This window comes from Mercenaria mercenaria, chromosome 11 (genome assembly GCF_021730395.1).
Source record: "Mercenaria mercenaria strain notata chromosome 11, MADL_Memer_1, whole genome shotgun sequence".
NCBI lineage: Eukaryota > Metazoa > Mollusca > Bivalvia > Venerida > Veneridae > Mercenaria > Mercenaria mercenaria.
In genome coordinates this window covers 47,177,119-47,203,553 of record NC_069371.1, presented here as the reverse complement: position 1 = coordinate 47,203,553, position 26,435 = coordinate 47,177,119, and the positions used below count along the sequence as shown (strand labels likewise).

The following is a 26,435-nucleotide window of genomic DNA, read 5'->3' as shown; positions in this document are numbered from 1 at the left end:
TGTTGCTTGTGCCTTTGTGAAACGTTTTTCTTTTTATTCAATTTTTCGGTTCTCTAATTTTTCTATAGAATAAACAATACGTATAAATAGTTACTACAGGCAGATGATTTGTTTTCCTTCAGAACATAAGACGTCCTGCAATTTTATTTTTACATTTGAATAAAAGGAAAAGCATCAGCAAAATGCCATTCAAACACACTGTATTCCAGACGTGAAAAATATTTAACGACTGTAGAAAATGAATATATGTTAAAACAGTGTACAAAGTTTAAAAAGAAAACAGATCGCTTTAAGATTTTTAAAACATACTGTCTACAAGAGTTGCATAAAATCAAAAGAATTAATGAACTATCGCATTATCCGCGTATAAAGTTCGAAACCTTGCATATAAAGGATGCACCTTGATTAAAATAACTCATACCGTATTGTTATCAAATCGATGCTTCGATTTGTTCAATTTTCATGTTCTGTGGCCTCTTCTTGTTCCTGAAAAAAATAAGCAACACATTTATTACTGATGTGAACAATATTTGAAGAGAACAACTACAATTATTAATCAGAAGTTTAGGCTACGTAAACTTAAATTTAGTTTTGAGGCATATTCAAAAATGTATATAAATTATTTTAGATAGCCATACTTATATTACCTTATTGAATGGCTTGCTGATCAGGCCTCGAGAGAATAATTTTGACTATTAACAGCTATTCAAATGGTACACGGGCACATGTCTAAATAACAATTTTATATTGCCATAAATGCCATTTTAAACGTACAGTAAGGTATACAAATGAAAACTATTAATCAGATTTTAATTATATGATGAAACAGATACGTTTTGAAAAAAGTATTATATACACCAGTGAGTCCAAACTTTTATACGTTTGGTATACACATCTTATCCAGGGTTTGTTTTAGTACAAAACGTCCGTAATGTAAACCGAACATTTAAACTGGTGGTTCTTTAACGCTTCTGTATTAGGTAAAATGATACTATTTACATAGTATAAATTATACAGTATATCACCGAGTGTTTATATCGTAAAGTGTTAAACGGGGTCGTAACAGTGTTGTTTGTTTTATATGGATTTAACTTGTATATATATGTAACAGATCTTTAAACTTCAATAGGTATTTATATTTTAAATTTCATTGTTGTCAGCGTCGTGATACATAATAATGTTCGGCAGACCGTGCAGTTGTACATAACTGTATGAGTCAGCAAGGATAGAGTCAGTCGCTAAATGATAATTTACGAAGACCAAAGTTGTCATTTCAAATTTGAATCGTTTAAATTCATACGACTTTAGATATCCGTTACACGTTTATCACACACCTTTAGATCGATAGCATTACATATGCGGACGTACGATAATGTAAAAAAAAAGCTATTGTCATTAATATGTCGTATATGTTTCATGCGTGTAAACATCTAACGTTTAAGGTTTGTTTTTTTGAAACCTAGATTCCGGTGATATGATGAGTGAAGAAAAGGAGCCGTTGCTGAGGAGTGACGGAAATGATGGATCAGTAAAATACACCATATCTGATGCAGATCCTATTCTCTCCTATCCTGAAACATACAGCGAAGGACCAAGCAATGCAGTCAAAACGGTTTACAGGTGATGTTATATCAACAAGATTTTTTTCTTTTTAATAAGTATATCATACGGTCTAAGTTATAAAATGTTACCTGCATTTACTGTATTTTATAAACCACTAAAATATAGTAATCGGTTGACCGTAAAGTTTTGTCGGTATATTTACGTGTATTAGCAGTTACGCTGAGTAAAGTAGTCCTACATTTTAACTTTTATCTCTTTTTATTTTGTACTTCGATCTTTACAATCTAACTTTCAGTGATTAACTTCACACGATAGGAAAAGTAGCACAAAGTACAATTGTATCACTTTTATCTATCGAGCTACAGAACATCTGATTCATTTATTTACTGAATATGAAATCTTAAAGCAAATATGTATAAATTTCAGTAGTAAAGTCACTTTACCCTCACATATTAAGACTTTTTATTTCCAACATCAATATACTGTAATAGAAAAAAACTCTGGAAGAAATGTGTACACAGTAAGCTAATGCATGTTTTACATACCCAACAGAACATTTGGCAACAAAGGTCTTTGAATAAAAACAAAGACTGATATTTCATATAAATCGATTCGAACAAAATTAGAACAGAAATTACAAAAAAATGCCATCAAATATTTACAACGTCCATTAAAACCTTGTATCTTATTAATAAATTAAATGACATGCAATACTTAATAGTCGTTCTTAACAAATCTGGCAGTTTTTTCCCGTGGAAGTGCACATAATTGTTTTGTGTAAAAACAGCATGCCACCAGATCGTTCGACAAAAAAATATTTTTAGTTATCTTGAAATAAATGCTATATTTCTTAAGAAGGCTTTAAATTTAATTACTGACAAAGTTTATGTTGCAGAAACACATGAGAATTTGCTGTTTTTAGTACTTTTTGCGATGAAAATCGAAAGCGTTTGTCACGCTTTTACTCTAGGTAAACTGTCTCCATTATATATATCTATATTTTGAAGTCATTATTCACTACTTCAGCTATAGCGCTATTGGTTGCGACGACGGAAAAATGTCTTTATTGCCGCGGCGGTCCGGGGTTCGATTCCCGACGCGGTCATCTTTTTTTTTTGATTTTGGAACTTTTAAAATATGTTAGAAACAAAAATTCATATTCTAATGTGCATAATATGACCAAACTTCAATTTGAAAGAAAGATTATTTTTTAGCCAAATCTGGAGGCATGCTGCTTTAAAACTGTAGTCAATATATAGTACTGTTAAGATATGAATAATCTTGAAACTATTATGTTTAAATAGACTTTATGCAGTAATTGTTCATATTTTCATGTTCGATATTCATATTTGTGTCTACGAAGAATGTAATTTAAAGTACTGTTCAAATACAATTTTTTACTATTATGTTTACATAGACTGTATTTAGGATTTGTTCGTATTTGAAATTTGTGTCTACGTAGAATGTAATTTATAGTACTGTTCAATATAAATAAACTTATTACTATTATATATACATACTAGGCTTTATTTTAGGATTTATTTTTTTTTTCATATTTTAAATTTGTGTCTACGTAATGTAATTGTTTCTTTCAAACTAATGCACTAATATTTTATTTATGCATCAGTCTAAATAAAATTCACGTACTCATATCCCTATGGAATAGCCGAACTAACCAAAACCCATGAAATATTATGCCCAAGAAATTTAGAAATCTAATTTACCGTATTTGAATTGGAGGCCTTTTCGCTTATTACAGCATACGCGTACATCATGAAATGATATAACGGCAAACCATTTAAAAAGCGTTTAATTATGTCACATCATAAAAATTTTTTAGTATTTCTGGTTCACGTTTTGATGTTAGCCGAGCAAAATTAAGCGTTGACAGGTAAATATTTCAAGCTATTTTCTGGCGATTCACAGGAGCAATGTTATAACAATTGTTGATATAACCACTAGGTTATATGAATTGTAATTTGAAATGTTTCTATCCTGTCTGAATTATGCTTTGTAATTTAGAATCTTCACTCTTACAGAGAAAGAACAAGAAGTACGGTGGATAGCCAAGAGACTGTTACTCTGTCCTGGGAAAATATAAACCTTCAGGCTAAAAAGGGTTCTAAACAGATACTTAGAAATGGTAACTATAGTAGAATAGATACATAATTGTTCTAGAGTTTCTTCAATTTAATACGAGCCGTGCCATGAGAAAACCAACATAGTGGGTTTGCAACCAGCATGGATCCAGACAAGCCTGCGCATCCGCGCAGTCTGGTCAGGATCCATGCTGTTCGCTTTCAAAGCCTATTGGAATTAGAGAAACTGTTATCGAACAGCATGGATCCTGACGACTGCGCGGATGCGCAGGCTGGTCTGGATCAATGCTGGTCGCAATCCCACTATGTTGGTTTTCTCATGGCACGGCTCATATGTATATGAATTGCGGATCATGTTTACAATGCCTTTCGTAAAAATATAACTGCTATGTTACTGTAATAGCTAAGTGCCTTCCAGGGTAATCAAACTGTTCTTGTTTCTGACTAGCAATCAATGGTTTTTAATGTACGTCTGTATTTGATGTATTTTAGTGTAAGTTCATTGAGCATCTTCCAGGGTCATCTAATTGTTCTTGACCGGCAATCAAGTGATCGCCTGAGAAAAGATTTATAATGTATGTGTATCGTTTATGTATTTTAGTGTATGGCCATTGAGTATCTTCCACGGTCATCTAACCGTCCTTGTTTCTGGCTGTCAATCAAATGATAACCAGAGAAAGGATTATGTCTATATTTTATGTTTTAGTGTATGGTCATTGAGTATCTTCATCGGTTATATAACTGTCTTTATTTCTGGCTGGCGATCAAATGATTGCATGAGAAAAGGTTTATAATGTATGTCTATCGTTTAAATATCTTAGTGTATGGTCATTGAGTATCTTCCACAGTCATCTAACCGTCATTGTTTCTGGCTTCAATCAAATGCTTGCCTCCTTAAAGATTTATGATGTATGTCTATCATTTATTCATTTTAGTGTATGGCCATGTGAAGCCAGGGACGCTCGTTGCTATTATTGGTGCCAGGTAAGAAAATGTCCAACCTAAGTAAGAATTGACGGGATTCCTTTCCTTTGTTTGTTTCAGATTTGGATGGGATTAGAGTAAAGGGTGTAGGTGTAAAAGTATTTTGGTTGGGTGAAAATGAAGCAATTTCCAAACTTATGAGTTTTAAGGGGACACTTAATTTGTAATTTAAAAGAAAATTGATAGTATCACTCTGAAATACAAAATCAGTGAGATGACAGAAGTAAAAGATCTGTGACAAGCAGAACTGCCTTAATTTCTACATACCCTCTGTGGCTATCACATTCTTGATGCGAACTACGTAGGTGTTTCAAAGTGTGTGTGGGTCGAATATCTTTAAGCTTACTTTGAACAGCCCATATTAAGATGTTAACTACATTACTCAAAAATTCCTTTTTATATTAACAGTTTTCTTCTAATTCGTTGATCCAATCTTGAATACATTATTGGTAAGCTCTCTCTCTCGCTCTCTCTTTCTGAAGCAACAATATCGTCATTTAATGACTATCGTAGCATTATCCAACGTTGTTACTTTGCTTTTCATGAGAAACTTAAATCGCACTGTTTTTTATGCCAATTTGAGATATCTTAGCTCTACAATAATGCAACTTAAGGGTAACGAGACTTAACACACTTTGTATGCATGAGCTGAATGTAAGGAAATGCATTTGAACAGTAAATATACATCCATGTTTCTGAAAAGCACAAGAAGGTTGAACAGTCAATACTGTGCAAGAAGGGTGTGTGAACGTTTCTAACACCGGCGCTCACTTCTTTTAAAATGTATCTTACTGCATGAACATGATAAAGGGAAATCCATTCAAGTGTAACTGTCAATTTATGGAGATAGTCGAACAATTTCACTTGATTGGTTACTAATTGAATAGCTTTAAATGTGAAATATGTTACTATTATCCTGTTTTGACAATTACTTTAAGTGGTAACAGTATAAATGTATTTGGCCTAAGGAGGCAAAATGTTGACTTTATAAAAGTAGCATAAGACCAATAACAATAAAAAGGTATGCCAATATTTTAGAAATATTCAAATTATGACTTGCCTTCATGACACAAGAACTGGAATATCTGTGGAGCGCGATTTACAGAAAACAAGCTAACCTAATATTGACAAAAGCATTATAAAATTACAACAGGTTTACTCGTGACATTTATTTCTTAAGTTTTGTAGTAAATGAGGCAACAGAACCCTTCTAAATTTACTGAGGTGTCTTCTTTTTAACGGATATGCAAGACAACTCTGTTTAATACACTTTCAACTTCTATTCGCTCTATTCTGTGTAGTGGATAAGGCATAACAACTCTGCTAAATTAACGTATTTTATTCGTTTTGTGCTTTGTAGAGGAATAGGCAAGACAACTCTGCTAAATACACTAACGTATTTGATTCGTTTTATGCTTTGTGGAGGAATAGGCTAGACAACTCGCTAAGTACACTAACGTCTCAGATTCGTTTTGTGCTTTGTAGAGGAATAGGCAAGACAACTCGGCTAAATACACTCTAACGTCTTAGATTCGTTTCGTTCTTTGTAAAGGAATAGGCAAGACAACTTTGCTAAATAAACGTATTTGATTCGTTTTGTGCTTTGTAGAGAAATAGGCAAAACAACTCTGCTAAATACACTGACGTATTTGATTCGTTTTATGCTTTTTGGAGGAATAGGCTAGACAACTCGCTAAGTACACTAATGTCTTAGATTCGTTTTGTGCTTTGTAGAGGAATGGGCAAGACAACTCTGCTAAATAAACTAACGTCTTAGATTCGTTTTGTGCTCTGTAGAGGAATAGGCAAGAAAACTTTGCTCATTACGCTAACGTATTTGATTCGTTTTGTGCTTTGTAGAGGAATAGGCAAGACAACTCTGCTAAGTACACTAACGTATTTGATTCGTTTTGTGTTTTGTAGAGGAATAGGCAAGACAACTCTGCTAAGTACACTAACGTATTTGATTCGTTTTGTGCTTTGTAGAGGAATAGGCAAGACAACTCTGCTAAATACACTAACGTCTTAGATTCGTTTCGTGCTTTGTAGAGCAATAGGCAAGACAACTCTTCTAAGTACACTAACGTATTAGATTCGTTTTGTGCTTTGTACATGAATAGGCAAGACAACTCTGCTAAATTAACGTATTTGATTCGTTTTGTGCTTTGTAGAGGAATAGGCAAGACAACTGTGCTAAATACACTAACGTATTTGATTCGTTTTGTGCTTTCCAGAGGAAAAGGCAAGACAACTCTGCTAAAGACACTAACGTATTTGATTCGATGTGTGCTTTTGTACAAGAATAGGCAAGACAACTCTGCTAAATACACTTTAACGTCTTAGAGTCGTTTTGTTCTTTGTACAGGAATAGGCAAGACAACTTTGCTAAATACACTCTAACGTCTTAGATTGTTTTGTGCTTTGTATAGGAATAGGCTAGACAACTCTGCTAAACACACTAACGGCTTTGATTCGTTTTATACTTTGTAGTGGATCTGGCAAGACAACTCTACTAAATGTACTAACGTCAAGAATAGACAGTTCAACATTAACATATTCAGGCGACATTAGAGTAAATGGTGCAAGAATAGGCACTGGGATCCGAAACATCTCTGCCTATGTTCAACAGGACGATCTATTTATAGCGACAATGACAGTTAAAGAACATCTCGTTTTCAGGGTATGTCCTCTCTTTTAATTAAAATATTTCTCTACATAAATTTCGTCAGTTTATACATTAATTATAGGGTTCACTTCCTTATCAAGCTATTTATCAGATTTTACACCCAGGAAACAATATGTTTTCTATAGTGTTTCCAAGACAATATTTATACTAATATGTATAATGTCTTGAAAATTTTAACAATATCTGCATATGCTTCCTAAACATTTTCCCTGATACTTATTAGGCCCCAAACATAATGTGGACTAATGTAGTATTATGTACCAGAAGATATATTCTAAAGTTTGAAATATATGTTGTTTCTTTAATTCACAGTTACTGCAAATGAGATATATACTAGAAACTACACCGTATATAAAACCTTTTAAAAAGTCAACTATGTTATCAGTGTAATATGATTAAATTGTACACCTGTCAGTTTGCGCCAGAACCTTAAAAACTTTCAAACCACGTCGAATTCTGATACTTAGTGTATTTGACCTTTTATTTAATAATAATCTAAAGCTTTAATAAATTAAATCCTCTTCCGTGCCATGTTTAAGCATAGTTTTTATTCTATACCTATATAAATTCTGTCAAAAATATAGCTTGTATTTCACAAATATATATGAGCAGGCAGAAACAAAGTCCGTACTGTACCTTTTGTATTGTATGTTGCCGGATTACTTTCATTTAATATGCATTACCTGACAGTTCAAAAAAATAGTGCACATAAGAACCATGCTCAGTTCTTTTTGAAGTCGATAAACTTTAAAGAGTTCGTTCGTTAACAAAAGTTGAATGTGTCTAATAGAAGAGTTATTATAACAGTAGTCAGATCTGGGGTTTGAATATTCGGACCCCAGATCGAGCTACAATTATGATAACCCTGTTATATTATGAGCATGCACTTTTGTCATGACTTGAAGTTCAGTTTGATTTCCTGTCCAATAAGACATTTTAAATGTATTTTGTATTTATACCACATGGTTTAACGCAATGCGTCCAGAAAATAATATATTTTTTACTACAAACACTTATATAAACTTTAGCTATTATTACGTTAAACTTTGTGCTTAATCTGAAATACTTGTAGTGCTCTATTTTTTCTAAATGTTCTTTATGTTTATGTAAGGCGTTACTACGAATGGATAAAAATTTGTCTAAAGCTAGAAGACTGGAACGGGTAGACGAAGTCATAAAAGAGCTAGGTCTCCAAAAATGCCAAAATAATCTCATAGGAAATCCAGGCAGAATAAAAGGAATATCTGGAGGAGAAATGAGAAGGCTGTCGTTTGCATCTGAGGTACATTTTTGATGGCTGAGCGGAACACCGTCATGACTGCTTTATTTGATTTAAGACAATTTTTAGTTCATATATGAATATTATTACTAATTATATATAAGTATGTTTCGAAAGGTTTTTTTTTCGATATGAAGCGCTGATTGTTTTTACAGTTATTACATTTTTAAATGTTCTTGTCAAAAAGGTCAAAGAATATGAAATATGTACATGTAGTTTATCTCTGTATAAAAGCGTTAACTGTTAGATACGATCGGTTCAACTTTCTGTTGCCCTAGCATATTATCAAATATGTTTTTGTTTTGTTTATGTAAGCTGTTGCTCTGTTTTGATAACAATTTTGTTTTCACAAAAAAACACAGATCTTGACCAATCCTCCACTTCTGTTCTGTGACGAAGCTACCTCTGGGCTTGATTCTTTCATGGCCGAAAATATTGTTCAAACACTCAAGACCATGGCTAATAAGGGGAAAACGGTTCTCTGTACCATCCATCAGCCATCATCAGATGTATTCTCTTTATTTCATTAGTATGTCAATTTTTCAATAATCTACTTTGCTAAATGTAGGACCAGAGCAAAATCGTACGTAATACTTCATGTTATTGTTGTAAAATTGTTTAGGTGGTATCTGTCTAATCTTATAAGAACATCTTTTGTATGCGTGGAACATAACGACGTAAACAAATATCAGACACCGTTTAACAAAACGTCCATGCCCCCGTGCAACGGGTAAGCGAACCTGATTATACAATTAACGTAAATGGACATAATAATATCAACAATAACAATGCTGTAGAAAAGGAGAATACACATCTTAAAGTTTTACAACAAATAAATTAAATTTTGGAGTGTTGCCTGCTTAATGGTATTTTAAAACAATAAAAATAATAATAATAAATAAAAAAATTGTTTTCAGTGTTTTGGTGATGGCTGAGGGACGAGTTGCTTTTATGGGAGAAACAGAGGAAGCGCTCAAGTTCTATGAGAGGTTGGGTATTTCTGTATTAAAAAGTCAGCCTGTTACTCTAAATATTTGTCCGGCTACTGGATTCTTAACCAGTGTTTCTGTTTATATGAAACGTTTTACAACTAATAGCTATTTGTACTGAAATATGATCACTTTTTCTTGTATTATGCACATAATAATAAATACTTCATCGTAAAAAAAGCATTTCAGTCTATGGTAAAGACCGTGCATAATTTGTTTGAAATTAAGTAGACACTATTCTTTGCAGCACTTCTTCGTGCTAATCGATAGGAATAAAAACCTGAGTTTTTCATCTGTTTCCTTTAATATTTCTGAAGTACAAACATTAATTTGATTATGTTACATAAATTATATATTTTTCAATTCCAGTGCTGGATATGTTTGTCCAAAGAACTTTAACCCGGCCGATTTCTATATTTTGACCATGGCAGTAGTACCGGGAAAAGAAACAGAACGTCAACATAGAATTGAGGTAATCGTCCTGCAGTTTTCCACTTGCCGCGGTTTTGCAGTAACTGTTGTTGATTGTATTTTTTGTTAGGAGTCTATTTACTATACACTGTTTTTTTCTGGAGGTGAAGTTGACTAATTTTTGTTTGTGATAGCTATAAAGAACGTGGTAAATGTTATCCGGCTAAAATATCATTTATTACACAACCCTTATCAGATTTCAAGTCTATAGTTTGTGCTAATGACCAGTCTACAGTTAAGCTAAATTTGTTTGGATAACTTAAAAGCTTGAAGAGAATATTTAAAACTGTTGTTCTAGCATAACATGTGGTGAATAGCTTGCCTTTCACTATGTGTACAGTATCATTTCAAAATGTGTATTGAAATAAGCGAAGAGGTAAAAGCCTAAAATTCAAACACTTGAAAATTATTTAATTTCGTAGGCGTGGAATTTGTGGTTTTTGTCATTACTATTATTTCATGAGGATTTGAATTTGTGAATTTAAGGAGAATAGGATTTTTTTTTCATTCAGGATTTCACAGCCACGAAATCCACGAAATTAATCTACCACGAATATTAATGATTTAGCAATATTTAGATGAGACAACATGCGGTGTTTGACTATGAATAGATGTTTTGACGATACTTTTTTTGTACTCCACAGTATGTTGTGTTCTTTATACTCAATTTTTATTCAGGAAATATGTGACAATTTTGATGGTACTGATTATGCTAAACAAATCTTCAATGACAACACATATATGAAGGAGAATCAAACAGATTCGGGTGTGATAGTAAGTTATTCAAACATAATATACATGTATATAGCTATATTTTGAGAGATTAAACTTAAAATGTTAGTGGGTCCTACTAGAGCCATGACCACGCCTTCTCATATGACACCATTACTGTATTTTCCATGAACCGAACTGAAGAGTACAAGTCTTAGAGTGGTTGAAATAAGCCGTACGCTTTCATTACAATAGATCTTAAAAGATTAGAATGAAAATGATTACATCAGATATGCGCAACTTAATAATTTCAAGCAAAATGTGGAACATAACATGAGGTCTGGCAGTAATTAACCTTTAGCCTGCTGGCAGCAAGTGATTCTGCCTTTGCGACCAGTGCAGGCCAAGATCAGCCTGCACGATTCAGTCAGTAAATTTTCAGTAAACACTCTTTCAAATAATAAATCTTTTTTTTTTTTGTTACTGCCCATATTGAATGATGGACCAGTCCATTTTAGAAATTTAGCAGGCTAAAGGTTAAGCTTTTTAAATGACTTTTGATATGCCTAACATTATATAAGTTAGTTTTGGATAGCAATCCAACGTTTTCATATATTTAATTGTTTCAAACTATGATGCAGTGAAGTGAAATCTGATCTACAGTAATAATACTAAATACATGTATAACGTTTTTAATATCGAGCTACAGAATACAACTTCTTTCTTATATTGTCAACAACGTCTTATTTAATCTGTGTCTCAGAACGGGTATAGCCCTGGCTGGAAAATATTACTACACATAAATTAATAATTTCTGCATAAAATATGAAAAAAAAAATCAGTAAATGCTTTTTTTCAATTAATTCTATTAAAACTCTTACAGTATGACGAAGCCACAAGTCATTCATCCAGGTTTGTTTGTTTATTATAATTTCCAACGGGGTCGTGTAAATAGCAAACTTGCTACTAAAATTCACAAACAACTGATGCAAACTCTCAAGTACACTGTGAAGTTCTACATGTATATACTGTAATACTTAAAATTACCTAATGTCCTATTCATCTATGTATTTTAACCTTATCCTCATGTCCCCATGTTTGTTCTGTTATAGTTTTCTTAATATAGGGGCTTCTTCTTTAACTGTGGAAATAAGTCCAGTATGTTTTTTCTATATTGTATTGCCCCGAGCTAGCCATCAGATAAAAATGTGCTATTTTAGAGGCTTAAAATTTACTTGCAGTATTTATAAATAAAATAACCATGCAAATGTGGAGCCAGGCTAACGTTTTGCATGCACTTCTTATTCTGCTGTCATTCTCTGAAGACTGACCTTTTACTCTTTACGTAAACATTCTAATACTTGTACGAATAAAAGATGACATTTAATTTAACGAAATGAAAATAATAATTTGCAATTTACAGGTACGAGGCCTCGTGGTGTCAACAGTTTCAGGCGGTTTTTATGAGATCCTTGAGAACGGTATTCAGGGAACCGATGGTGACACGGGTCAGGGTCGCACAAACTATAGTATGTAGTTTTGGTACAGAGCTAAATGCTGTGCTCTTTGAAATAGTTTCATTTGATCCTAATTTCATTAACATGAAATAACTTTTGAACCACAGTTGATCTTATTTCGTCAGACATGTCAGTCGAAACATATTGAAACTTTTATAGAAGGAGTCGGATCGCTTTCCAAAGGGAATGGCTTATGCGTAGTTTCTAAGATATGATATTTTTGCTAATTCAATGTCGTTTAAGGTTGTGTTAGATTAACAATGATACAATATTTGCTACAGGTATTACGTGAGTTTAACAATGATACATTTGTTGCAGGTAATTGCAGTTGTGCTAGGTCTCATTTACCTTCGGTTAGACGTTAGCCAGACAGGCGTTCAGGACATCAATGGTGTCCTCTTCCTTCTCCTCATGAACATGACTTTCTCAAACGTTTTCGGTGTCTTGAATGTAAGCTTGTTTCCTTGTAGAGTTTCTGGATAATTTTGCTGTATCGATATGGCTTCGGCTACCGCGTTTGTTTCATTTATTGATTATAATACAGCATAGGAATCAGAGAGGCACGGCTACAATCATGTTTTAAAAATATTTTTGCGCAGCTTCTTTTGCGGGCTGCTCTTGTGTCGAAGTTGGTGGAGTGGACGGTTTGTTATTGCTGAGCGCCTTTCGTCATCCTGGCTATGATTGAAATATTCTATATTCAAAACGTTTCAGTCTTAAAACGTCGATGAAGATCGAACATTATTTGCTTATATAATTTTTACAGGTTTTCAGCGCTACTGTTTGAATATTTATGCGAGAAAGATGTTCATCCAAATTACTGAAATTCGATGGTTCTGCTCATTTGTCCGTCTATGTTCAAACTTATGCGTAGAAATACATCAGGTGGCGTCACCTATCATTGCAATACTATATTAAGCGCCAACAAATGATCAAACAAGTATTTACAAAGGCCTCCTATGTACTTACAATGATACAGTAGCAGTTACAACCAACATTGTCACTTTTTTCAGGCATTTCCATTAGAGACACCAATATTTTTCCGGGAGTATGGCATAGGTCTTTACAGAGTAGATATTTACTTTTTATGCAAGTCATTTTCTGAGGTACGTTGTAAAGAACTTTTGTGTTTTACAATTAAAGTTCTTGCTATTCAAGCTAAGTAAGGTTTTATTGTTTGACTGCAGGGATTGCATGTATCTTAGACGTTTTGCTTTTCTCTGTGCTGTGATATTAAGTAAATAAATGGACGGAATACCTTAAGTAATTTTCAAAGAGTCGTTTGCTGTTCATAAAACAAAGATGGCCTCTAAAATTAATTGTAATAACAATACTTAGAAATAATGTTTAAAGAACTGTTATACTTCCTGTATGGGCTCACGTTTTCAACTAATCAGTCATGTGCAATAGTTGAGAGAAATTTAACCATGAAAAAAAAATTAAAATTGGCATAATGTAACCACTTATTTATTTTGTTTATTATTTTACAGCTACCTACGTTCATCATTATTCCGATTGTGTTCTGTGCAATAACTTACTGGATGGTAGGCAAGTATATTTGAAACCAGTACATTAACATGACTGTACATAGTAAAGTATTTCAATACCAAGGGGAGATAATGCTAAAGTATTAGATAATAAGTAGCAATTTCAATAAAATGATTTTATTGAGTTTGTCGCTAAACCATATCAGTTATTTTGACTGACTTAATGGCTTGTAATAAAATATGCATTTATGATAACGATATTTGATATATTGTATATTTCAGGACTGTATTCCACCTTTAGTGCTTTTTTGTTTTTCACTGGTGTGATGCTATTAGTTTCAAATATTTCAGTTTCGTTCGGTAAGGGTCTTACTCTTGTTGTTGTTGTTATATAATAAATGATCGAAAACGATATTCAACAATAAACGTTTTGCTTGTTGTTGTAGGGTGTGAAGCTTTTTACGACTGGTCGACACTTTACCAGTGCTTAATAATAAGATTTCTCAAACTTAATCAAATCAAACAATATTTTCAAAAACAATAAACCTTTTATTTTGGAAGAGAAAACAAAAAAAATAAAATAACGGGTTCGTTAGGTTATAATTTACATTGTGTTGTGAAAATGCGTCTTGTTTTCTGAGCAGTATTTAAGCCATATACATGTATCACATAACATTTAGCAAAGATTATTAACGTTATATACAGGATTGTTGTGAACAAGAAAATAAAACCCTTGCTTATATGAAAAAAAAGAAGAAAGAGCACGTAACAAAGAATTAGAAATATGGTGGGCCGGTGGTCTAGTGGTAACACGCTTAACTGTCAATCCAGTGGTCCGGGATTCGAATTACGGTCCAGGCACTGGAAATTTCTGAGATGCTCTTGAGTGTTTCGTACCTAACTTGTAGGCCTGTACTGGTTCTTCCCATGAAAGACGGCTTCGCATGTATCGGTGCTATACACCGGGCACGGTAAAGAACCATATTGTCTATTCGCAAAGAGATAGGCTAAGTTAGCCGGACAAGTCTGTATCTAGAAAGGATTTCTCTCTATCTGTCTGTTCGCAAAGAGCTAGGCTAAGTTAGCCGGACAAGTCTGGATCTAGAAAGGATTTCTCTGTATCTGTTCTGGGGGCTTTATCTCACGCTGTCCCTCTGGTCAGGTTGCTCTGTGTCTGTACTAGTAGAGGATGAATTTCGCACCCTTTGTGGCTGCGTTTGGTATATGTAAAGCGCCTTTGAACGTGTTTATCATGAAAAGGGCGCTATATAAACCAGGTATAATAATAATAATAATAATAATAATGATAATAATGATTAATAACCAAAACGAAAAATAACAGTCAAGGAGAATTAAACTGATTTTGAGATCGGACACTTACTCGTAATATCATTAACTTAAAAAAATTACCATAACGGTAAAAAGAAATTGAATTGCTCATACAATTAGATAACCTGAATTTGTGTATGATTTTCAGGCTATATTGTTTCAACAAGTGCGAACTCCGTTACAACTGCATTGGCCCTTGCTCCACCTCTTATGATTCCGTTGATAATGTTTGGCGGCTTCTTCTTAAACAAAGAGTAAGTATAAATAAATATCGATTAAATTCAACTGTTAACAGAAACAAGTAAAACATGTCAGAGTTTTAATGGTACATTTTATATTCATTTTCTTATGTTTTATTAATGATGGACAATATATCGATAGAATCAAACTGATCGTTGGCGATTGATTGTTTAGGCTGCGATATCTCTAACATTATTACATGGTTAATATTATTTGTTAAACTCACCGGATATTTATCTTTATTATATACCTATATAAATTCTGTCAAAAATTCTGTATTTCACAAGTAAATATGAACAGGCCGAAAAAAGTATGTATTGTACCTTTTGTATTGCCGCATTACTTTCATTTAATATGCATGACCTGACACAGTTATATAAATAGCGCACACAAAAACTTCACTGACTTTATTTTAACATCTATAAACATCGACGATTTCGTTCGATAACAAAAATCAAACAAAAAAGCGGGGGTATATAATAAAAGGGTCATTACAACAATAGCTAGATCTGGGATCTGGCAAAATCCACTCGAGCCGAATACAGCACCCTAGATCAAGCTACTATTATAATGTCCTTATTGTATTTCATGAATTACATTATATTATGGAAATGTAAAATATGTAATAGAAAGAGCATTGAAACTCGAGGGTAAACGATTTGTACGAGGGGGCCTAGCCCCCGAGTATAAATTGTTCACCCGAGAGTTTTAAAGTTCTTTCTGTTTTGTATCATAGCCATCCATATATGGTAGTTGTAGGCGTTGCCATATACAGCAGTTCAGTGTATACTTAAAATCCTTGCTTTACAAATGTGTAAAGCCCAGGTAAAATAAACCAATGCGAGAGTAGAAAATCAATAAGATACACTTCGCTGTGTACTGTTTCAGACATGCTGGCATACTTTCCTACCCAACAGTGCGGTAACTAGCGTGCGGGTATTAAATACCTGCACACTTTTAGTTACCGCACCCTGTACTCAGTGTATACGATTTACCTGCACCAAATTTGTTAAGAAAAAACACCGAGCTATGATACAAGAAAATATGATCCAACGTAGCTACATGTACAATACATACTTTTGTATGCAAAGACAGGTTACAGCTATCTAAATATATCAAATTAAATGTGTATGTTGCATCTTATAAAAAAAGTCTGTCACTTTCGTTTTATTACAGCTCAGTCCCGGTGTACTTCATTTGGTTAGAATACTTATCATGGTTCAAATATGCAAATGAGCTGATAGCTATTAACCAATGGGAAGACGTTGACACAATACGTAAGTATACTTGTACTGACTTTGCTTAAGAAATCAATAGTTTAGAGATAATAGACATTGATTTTGCAATATCGCAAAAATAACATTTTTGTAATAGGATTTGTAACAATTTCATTACATGCAGTTACATATAAGTTTAAAAATTCAACGTTTTTAACTGTAAGTTTGAGGTCTTTTATTCCATCCGTGTTATAGTAACTTCATAATTTATGAAAAAGAAACTTGAAGCATCTTTTCTCATTGATAAAAGAACTGTTTTGTGAGGTTGTGGGACAACTTTAGAATTCTCCAAAGAGGCCGGTAGGGCAAGAGCGACAGTTCTTAATGTCAAAACTGATACCTAAGGACAAGAGTTTAGTTTTAATTGCACCAAAACACATTTGTAACGTTTTCTTACAATAGCAATTTCTGTAGAATGCCAAAAAAACTCACATATAGTTCTGAAAAAAATGTGTCAAATGTTGATAAATCAAGCAACTCTTTACGGGATCGTAGTCCATCAAATTGCTTTGTTATTTTTTTTCTAACAGAATTTCAGTTATGCTAACGGTGGACAGTTAACCTAACCAGCGCTCCTGGATTTTGTTCCATTTTTACATGTTCACTGCAAGTAACTGCAAACTTCACATGAATCAGAGGTGGCGGACGTAAGTTTTCGGACACATTGTATTTCACCACATGGTCAGGGAGAACACACGCCTCGCCCTGGATTCTCACGACTCCACGATCCGTAGATCTGGGCTCTCCCTTTTGAGTTAATTGTGGACGATGCCGTTCCGCGTATCTCTGCTACGCATTAAACATTTGGCAATGAAATATATTGAGGCCGATAACAAAATAAATAAACAAATGGAGAGTAGCCTCTTATGAGCGTTTTTGATAATTTACAATAATAAATGGCAAGTATGGTTAAGTTAGGCTACTAGTGCTTTGCAGTGTATGCTGGTAATGTCGTGGGCGTAAACCCATTTTCCGCCATCCTGTTGTGAGTAACAGTATCAGTGTTGGACTCGGATATATTTAATAAAGTGTATTAGTTAGTGACACACGTTTAAAAGTTGAAATGTCTCGTGTTATTTTCGAAATTAATTCGACGAAACTTACGTTTGTTATTATTGTCGTTAGATACTCGTCAAATACTGTCTAAAATGTACATATTTGATCTTTATAAGAAACTGTATTATTCTAAAAGTCATAGAAAAGGTCTACGTCCAGATAATGTATAGATTGATAAAGAAGTTTGCAATGTTTTGAAATAAGGAAGATAAGAAAGTTACGAATCAATTAATGATTATGCAAAAATATGTTTTTACTTTAATACACAATGATATATGCAGAATTAAATTTATGTTTACAACGCAGTTATTAAGACATGATATGATAAAACAATAATGAAATATACGAAGTGACTATAACCTGGAACAACTGATACGTCATAGACCTTCCTGCTATAACACGGATAGCGTTACAAAGAATCAAGAGATATCACAAAACTCGCAGAATTAGCCTGAAGCAATAACGCGTTGAAATATATTATAATATTAAGTACTGACTTAAACAAAAATGACAACAATTATTTTGATATAAAAACGAAACACGCGGAATAAATTTTAAGCAAAAAATGCTGTTATTAAGTTATACAACGATATTTCAAGAGCTTTTTAAAGCAATATTTGCAGAATCAACATTGAGCCGTTACCGTACGCAGTTATTTATCTATACACTGTATATTATTTAGATATATACAATTATACATGTAGAATAACAAGATAAACTGTATTGTGAGCAGTAACCTGTTTTAGCAACAACGTAATTATCAAAACATACAATGTTATAAACATGCAGCAATTTATTTATTCCGATAAACATATATAATGATATGCATGCACAATCAACTTACAGGAAAAACGCAAAATGAAGAACAAAACTCATGGAACAGTGTAATTATTTAGATACATCGTGGTATGCAGAATCAACTTTAAGCTGTAGTGCAATTACTTACATACATAATGGTATATGCAGAATCAACTTTAAGTTGTAGCACAATTACTTAGATACATAATGGACTTAGATACATAATGGACTTAGATACATATTAATGGTATACGCAGAATCAACTTTAAGCTGTAGCGCAATTCTTTAGATACATAATGGTATACGCAGAATCAACTTTAAGCTGTAGCGCAATTCTTTAGATACATAATGGTATATGCAGAATCAACTTTAAGCTGTAGCGCAATTATTTAGATACATAATGGTATACGCAGAATCAACTTTAAGCTGTAGCGCAATTATTTAGATACATAATAGTATACGCAGAATCAACTTTAAGCTGTAGCGCAATTACTTAGATACATAATGGTATAATTATGCAGAATCAACTTTAAGCTTTAGCGCAATTATTTAGATACATAATGGTATACGCAGAATCAACTTTAAACTGTAGCGCAATTACATAGATACATAATGGTATACGCAGAATCAACTTTAAGCTGTAGCATAATTATTTAGATACATAATGGTATATGCAGAATCAACTTTAAGCTTTAGCGCAATTATTTAGATACATAATGGTATACGCAGAATCAACTTTAAGCTGTAGCGCAATTATTTAGATACATAATGGTATATGCAGAATCAACTTCAAGCTGTAGCCCAATTATTTAGAATCAACTTTAAGCTGTAGCGCAATTATTTAGATACATAATGGTATATGCAGAATCAACTTTAAGCTGTAGCGCAATTCTTTAGACAATAATGGTGTATGCAGAATCATCTTTAAGCTGTAGCGCAATTCTTTAGATAAACTTAAGGATGCTATATATGCATGCAGAAATCATCAGATAATAGTGCAAATGTTGAGTAAATTCAATATTTCACTTTTATAATTAGGCATGTTATATGCACAAAATGATATTCAACGAATAAAACCACGACTTACATTGATTGTAAACATAGTAAACGCTTTGTAGATACAGAGTTATCATTTTCTTTTGTTGATTCCAACCAGCTGACTTTCATAATGTTTGTAATTTTACACAGGTGACTGCCTGTTATGAAGTAATGCCCTTAGGTACACCTGGGGTCCAATCTGACTAAAGTACATCTCCAGTTAATGCTACACACATTGGCTCTGAAGACGTGCTATTGATAGCCTCGTTCTGACGACCCTTCCGCTAGCCAATCAGAGACTTACTTACAATATTTTGTATGTGAAAGTAGAAGTTTAAAAAATCTATATTCAGCCTGGGTTTTTCATATCTACAATTCTTATGACGTCCACATCGCGACTACGCCCTCGTGTTTTGAGAGAAATCATATGTCATGGTACGGACTTGGTCACGTAAGGTGTCAGACAGCCGGTTAGCTTAGTCGGTAAGGCACTCGCCCTGTAAGCGAGGGGTCCCGGGTACGCGCCCCGGAGTGATTGCACATTTTTCTCACCCTTTGACATTCGATGTTATTTTGATGGTTCAGCCAAATGCTTGTTGAAACAAGTCGTCTGATTGGTTCAAATAAAAATAGATTTGCGAAAATAAAAATAGCAATATCGGAAATCCAAAATATAAAGAAGACGAATGTGAATGGGTCATTCTCAGATCTTCGTTTAGAAGATTAAGTACTTTAGTCAGATTGACATGGGGTCTACCTCAACCGTCAAAAGCTAGAAAGTCGCCATATGACCTATGTAAGTGAAAGTGTGGCGGTAAACACACAAAAAAAGATTGAACACTTTGTTACTGGAGAAAATAGTATGTTTAGTTTCATTTTTGCATGGAATTCTGACATTTAACCACCAGATACGATTGTTTTTTTGTTTTTTACATGAGCATGCTTTAACTTCCAGCTTGCACAAACAACACAGGCTCAGCTTCAGGTGATGATGCAAAACCAGGTCCTAAACGGTGCTTATACGACAGTGGCCAAGATGTTATAGATTATTTAAACTTTGATAAGGTAACAAAATTGAGTCAGAATAAATTTATTGATAAAGTGTGCGCAACTGTAAATGTGGTTGTTCTATTAATTAAACCATCCTAATGTAAAACGAACATCGTTTTTAGTATCTCAAGGGAAGATTCTGTTATCTTGATCATTAACCTACTGACCCCTACAATTGCATAATCTAATGACAACATATTATCATCGTATGAAGTTCTTTAGAATGTAGGCTGAAACAGTCACTAGTTATTGAGAGGAAAACAAAAAGCCTGCAAAGGGACCACCATACCAGTAAACTGACCAAAAATGATATGTTCCATCTTATTTTTGATGAGGAAAGAAAATGCGATATAAAGACTTGAAGTGTTTTCTTTAACATGTATCATGCACCAGGAAAACATTGAAAAGTTAGCGTTATATATTTTAAAAACAGCAGCTTTAAAACCCGGCACAATATAATAGCTTTTAGAAAGGTCATGTATTTGCTTAGCTACATAAATACATGTACACAAAGAGATGCATACTATATTTGGTAATGGTAGATTAGTTCTGTTACTAATAGATACTTTCTCAACTTCAAAAAGTGACGTAAAACATGACGCTCATACGTACAGGGTAACACTAGTCTTTTTCACAGATCCTTGCTTACCTCAGCTCTATTATTACTCCCCTACATACAAGAGTTAATGCCCTTGTCACTCCTTAAGGCAGAGCTATTCCATAGATACGCCAAGTCCTATAGATTACCCATTCATTGATATTTAATATACATGTAGTAAATAAAAAAGATCAGAGACTGGTAGCTAATTAAGAGCTACATAGAATACCTATAATAAATGTTTTTAATTATATCATCATTCTTTGAAGTACTGATCTTCAATTTCTGATATTTTCCAGGACAATTTATGGCTTGATCTGGGTGTGCTGATCGGCATGATGTTTGCATATAGACTTGTTGCTTATATCATTCTGTTGTTAAAAGCAAGACTCTCTGTAAAATACAAGAAGGTGAAAGATGATCCAAAGCAGACAAATGACAAAGAGAAACCTGTATTTTACTGACATTGTACCTGTTCTATATCACAAAAACAGTTATAAAACCTGATACCATGACATTTGCAGAAGTCTAGTGTGAATAGAAAATTATAAATAAAAGCGTAAGACATAAAAGCCCTTCATTTGCTTACATGCGTACGACTATTCTTAAACATAATCTTGTTATTATTGGATTTTCAAGGAAACGGTTGAATGTTGTATAATATGTCAATGTCCGTCAATGTACGTACATCTGTGACTTGTTATATAGCAATGTCTATACTTATAAATCATGATCTTAGCAGTTTGTGTAATCAATAGGCATTTAAGGTAGTCGTAAATATCTTTACATATAGTCCATGATTTGAGATAACAAGATACGCCTCGAACATTCGACTCAGAATTAGCCATGTTTGTACTCCAATTACTAATAATAATCATGCTAACTTTCATTTATTGTAAGTGTCTTCTAATTTAAGTACACTTCTTACCTTACTTTTTTTCTTTGTTTTTGCGACTATTTTGATTAAATGTCATACTTTAGTTTCTGCAAGGAAGAAGAAATTTTAGGTACTGCTGTTGACAATCCTGAAAAAATAACTGTTACACTTTTTTTTAATGAATATCGGCATTATACCATTAAGCATTCTGAATCGTTTTACTCCGTTTTATCCAGTGACTGACGTTAAATTTCTTGTAAATACTTAATTTATTCTTATTTTATATCGTTCATTATTGAAATTTATGAAAAATAAATTCTTTGTTAAAGTTGAAAGGGATTTTGTCTTATCTTGAAGGTTTGAATTTTCTAAGCTAAAAATCTATGTTGAATATAATTCTTGCGCACGTGGCACTGCATATTACAAAAAAGTCTAAACAGTGCCTGTGACTAGATAACGTCATCCCACCTGTAACGTCTCCCAGGTCTTGTGGGCTTACCGATTTTCTGTACCTAAAATGAAGTTTTCAGCTGTGAACATGGAAATGGTATCTCGAACATAACACTTTACACGTATCTGGTAATTGTGTATCAATATTTTATGGACTCTATAAGCACTATCAACTTTAAACAAAATTGCACTAGATCAATAACGAGTGTTTTTGTTTCCTTTGCCTATATTGAGTTTTTGTATTTGTATGAATTGTCCGACTCTGAACTAATAAGACCTATGTGATGTCAAAATGAATTCGAGAAAAATTCTTCCAATGCATACAACCTAAATGAACAAGAAATTGTAACAAAGATACCGATATTCCCCATTATGGTCAATTTACACGCAAACCTTTGTATTTTTAATCATTTATTTAAATTTTAATTTGATGAAGAGCATTAAATATATTAAAACTGTATTAAAATCTATTGAAGAAAGGCAGAGAACCGGAATTTACAGCCTGAATTTGACCTAAGGGCAAACGGCATTTTCCTTATGCGCGACAAATGATCTCTACTCAAGGAACGTATTTGGAAAGTGCATCAAAATTATGTGGTAGTCAGGGGAGTCATGGACCAGATACGTAACGAACCATGTAAATTTTTGAGCAACAAGTTTAACATCGTGTCTGGTGCTCGTGGGAGAGGCACATAACCTTGCCTTGGAGTAATGTGAAAATGTGCAGAGCATTCTTGGTCCACTTTATGTAGAAAACCAGATATTTTCTCGTTAGCCTTGTTACTGGTGGTACGGAATTTAATTCCGATGTTATACTGTTAAGTTGGTCTACTACTAGCTAGATAGACATATTCTGCATTATATTCCTGCATCTTGTTCCCTTTATAAATTTAACATATTCGATTCTACTGCATGTATTTTCATCTGATGCATCTATATCTGGTAACTTTGTTGAAATTTTATATGCATCTGTACAACGGTCAGACAATATTATAGGATCTAGAATTTCTAAACAGTTAAATAACATCATATATTTTCATTTGTTAATACATAAGCAACTTAATTTTCTTTTCCAAAACGCCCTTTCCTGATGCAATGGCAATATTGCTTACAAAAGTCTAAAAGTAACGTACCATTCAAATTACTAACGAAATTCTGTGATGCTCTAGGGTTGCGACCCGACCTCTAACGACAATCTTTGCTGGGTAGGCAAGTTTTGCATGATGGTCATGCACCTCCCTTTCTTTGCGGAAACGGTCCAAAAGAGTTTTGTTCTCGCACTGGCGAGTTCTTTTGGATATTCCCTATCGATGCCATATCGTGTGATTTAAGCTTGCTGTAGAATGTACTCTGCATCCACATAGTCACGAAAAGCAACCATTTTGGGACGCCTAGGAGTTTCTTTGGTATATCTTACCATATTAAGGAAGCCATGTTGGTGTACACGATGGACAAAATAATTCCGAAGATTGAGATCTTAATTATCGCAAGAAGTTCATAAGTATCTATCATTCACACCTAATACGTCTAATTTCTGAAATATTATGTTTAATTTGTCATCAGTATTTACAAAAAGAAAGGAAGGTTCACTATTTCAAGTCATATACGAACTACCAGTTTTGTCTAATTACATGTTTCTTGATTGATTCCTAAGGTAATAGATATCGAATGTCCTACTTCCGAAACCACTGAGCTATTCTTGTGTTTGTCCATCTCGATCTAAGGAATTGTAACCAATCACTCTCTGTTAGTTCGACTTCATTCTTAGAATATTGAGCCGTTATTATATGTTAAAAGACAAGACCCGACCCGTCTAATTCTTGAATCAGTCTATCAACCTTTCTGCTTTGCTCTGTTGTCAGTATATCTTGCCAATTTCCTGACCGACCTGAAATACATTCATTCTTACAGACAGGTATAAGACTTGGTAAATAAAATGTTCAAAGCACCGTCACTAAACATTTTAAACGTAAATAATTAGACGTCAGCATCATTGCATCTTACAGATAAATGGATCTGTACTAACTCGTAAAAAGGAATACCAGTACTTCCAACCTAGTGGTGAATTAATTTTCCAAAATAATAAAAGGGGTCTTATATACAATATATAGTTGTACGAATATATCTAAGAAGTTAATAGCTGCCACCGGCGACCCTCTTAGAAGAAAGTAATCACTCCAGATACGGAAAATACCCAGTCAAATGCATTTGATGTAAAGCACACGTGCATGGTACTGTAATCAAACAGTAATGTAAATAATTTCAGTTGTAACAATGTTAGAGTTACCTGTGTTAATAAACCTTCCTTTCGCATGGTCATTTACAGTTTTTATGTCTCTAAAATAATCAAAATTCACCATGGGGTTTTCACGCATGTTTTCAACCTGACAGTGTTCGGTAATCCTTTGAATATCTTCCTCGGTGAGCTTTCGTCCAAGAAATTCAGCAATTCTTCTAATAGCAGCAGGTTTGTCCTTCAAATGGAACGTAACACTTTAAAGGTATAAACCAACAATATATTTACAGGTATAAACCAACGATATTAGGTTATGAACAAAAGTAAATGTATAAATATGTGTCCTGATAATCAGAGCCAAGAATGTAATATTCATGAACAAACGATATGTTATATTATTTCACACCTATATATTTTCAACAAATCGAAAACGTTTGTTTACATCACGTGACGACACAATAAAAGTCAGTATCGTACTGTACGATTTAATATGCATTTATGGTCTGAACTGGACTGAACTGTTTTGATATCTGTCTTCTGGACTGTTTCGTCAGGCCCTTAAGGGTGTTTCTCTTGTTGCTCTGTCTTCTGAAAAGGCATTGAGTACATACGTTTTTGTTTCTTAAGGTTTGCTTTTTATATATTTATACACGAGCATTTTTGTGTTTTACATGCCATGCCTTTTTGTTTCCATTACGTGTGTTAGAGATTTACCTGGAGGGGATTACTTTTATTTACACTGTCCCGTGTCTTTGGAACATGATGGGGGTAAGAGTGAGGTTGGGTGCGCACCATAAACCGGTTTAAGCTCCCCAGAGGTGTTTTTGCCACTGACCGTTCCAAGGCGGTGCCCCACTGTGTTCCTTTGTTTCTTCGTTTCGTCCTGGTGTGTTGGCTTTGTGTGTGCGCGCGTGTGTGTGCGTGTGTGTTTGTGGTGTGCACGTCTGCGTGCTGTGGTTTTGGTTTTGGGGAGGCTGCGTTTTTGGTACGTGGCATCCCAGTTTGATATTTGTCTATGTTTCTTAAGAATATAATGGCAACATTAGAAACCTATGTACAATACAAGAAAACCATATCTTTTTCGAATTGGACTCGAGTCCCTAAACTCCATATTTTATTCCGTATTTGACGGGACAACTCGTCCAATTCCATACCCTTCCGAGTCATTTGGAGTTACTTTCCTTGGATAGAGTGTTTTGTCTGGCACTGCTTAGAAAACTGTTAACAAATGATGAAATACAGGAGTTTTTAACTGAAATGTCGTACAAAATACGAAAAGGAAAACAGACAATAGCATAAACACATTTTACCAATGGATAGAGGAATATTTACCGAGTAAAACACGAAATACCACCCCCACAATTAAATCAAATACTGAGAACATTTTTCGTAAAGATCAGGAAACAAAACGGTTGACAGTATGAGCCTGACAGTATCAAAGCAATTCAAAACAGTTTGATAGGTACCTCACAGAGAAAGACTATGATGTCAGTCTACTTAAAGAACACGAATTTTAAGTCAGTAGAGTTGTTTTGACAGCCAAACGTAAACAACAACAACACGAAGGATATGGAAGGAAACCAAACTGAGCGCAAGCGTTGACAGAGGAAGAAGAAGAGGTTGGTAATTTTAAATCCAATGTATTCTTCATAAATATTTAAACAAACCTTATGCTAGAGCCTTTCTCAGCGGGGATTTTA

General features: G+C 33.7%; 2 protein-coding genes across 2 annotated transcripts in view; one reads left to right on the top strand and one right to left on the bottom strand.

Annotated features, from left to right (window-relative positions):
- The first annotated feature begins 1,033 nt into the window (after nucleotides 1-1,033).
- Nucleotides 1,034-22,384, top strand: LOC128546570 (protein white-like). The gene is made up of 20 exons (XM_053517367.1): nucleotides 1,034-1,129; nucleotides 1,464-1,620; nucleotides 3,603-3,706; nucleotides 4,598-4,646; nucleotides 7,137-7,326; nucleotides 8,444-8,614; nucleotides 8,974-9,140; nucleotides 9,529-9,600; nucleotides 9,970-10,072; nucleotides 10,750-10,845; nucleotides 11,666-11,694; nucleotides 12,206-12,311; nucleotides 12,618-12,749; nucleotides 13,313-13,405; nucleotides 13,790-13,847; nucleotides 14,069-14,146; nucleotides 15,264-15,369; nucleotides 16,532-16,632; nucleotides 20,480-20,589; nucleotides 21,472-22,384. Exons 2-20 carry the CDS (start codon nucleotides 1,475-1,477, stop codon nucleotides 21,634-21,636), a joined length of 2,076 nt encoding a protein of 691 aa, XP_053373342.1. The 5' UTR covers nucleotides 1,034-1,129; nucleotides 1,464-1,474; the 3' UTR covers nucleotides 21,637-22,384.
- The window catches only part of LOC128546571 (amine sulfotransferase-like), a 16,590-nt gene continuing 12,532 nt past the window's right edge, over nucleotides 22,378-26,435 (bottom strand). The window contains exons 6-7 of the mRNA XM_053517368.1: nucleotides 24,787-24,973; nucleotides 22,378-24,387 (exon numbers count right to left, since the gene is read on the bottom strand). Of these exons, the coding sequence (XP_053373343.1) occupies nucleotides 24,290-24,387; nucleotides 24,787-24,973 (285 nt within the window). The 3' untranslated portion in view covers nucleotides 22,378-24,289. The remainder of the gene's footprint in view (nucleotides 24,388-24,786; nucleotides 24,974-26,435) is intronic.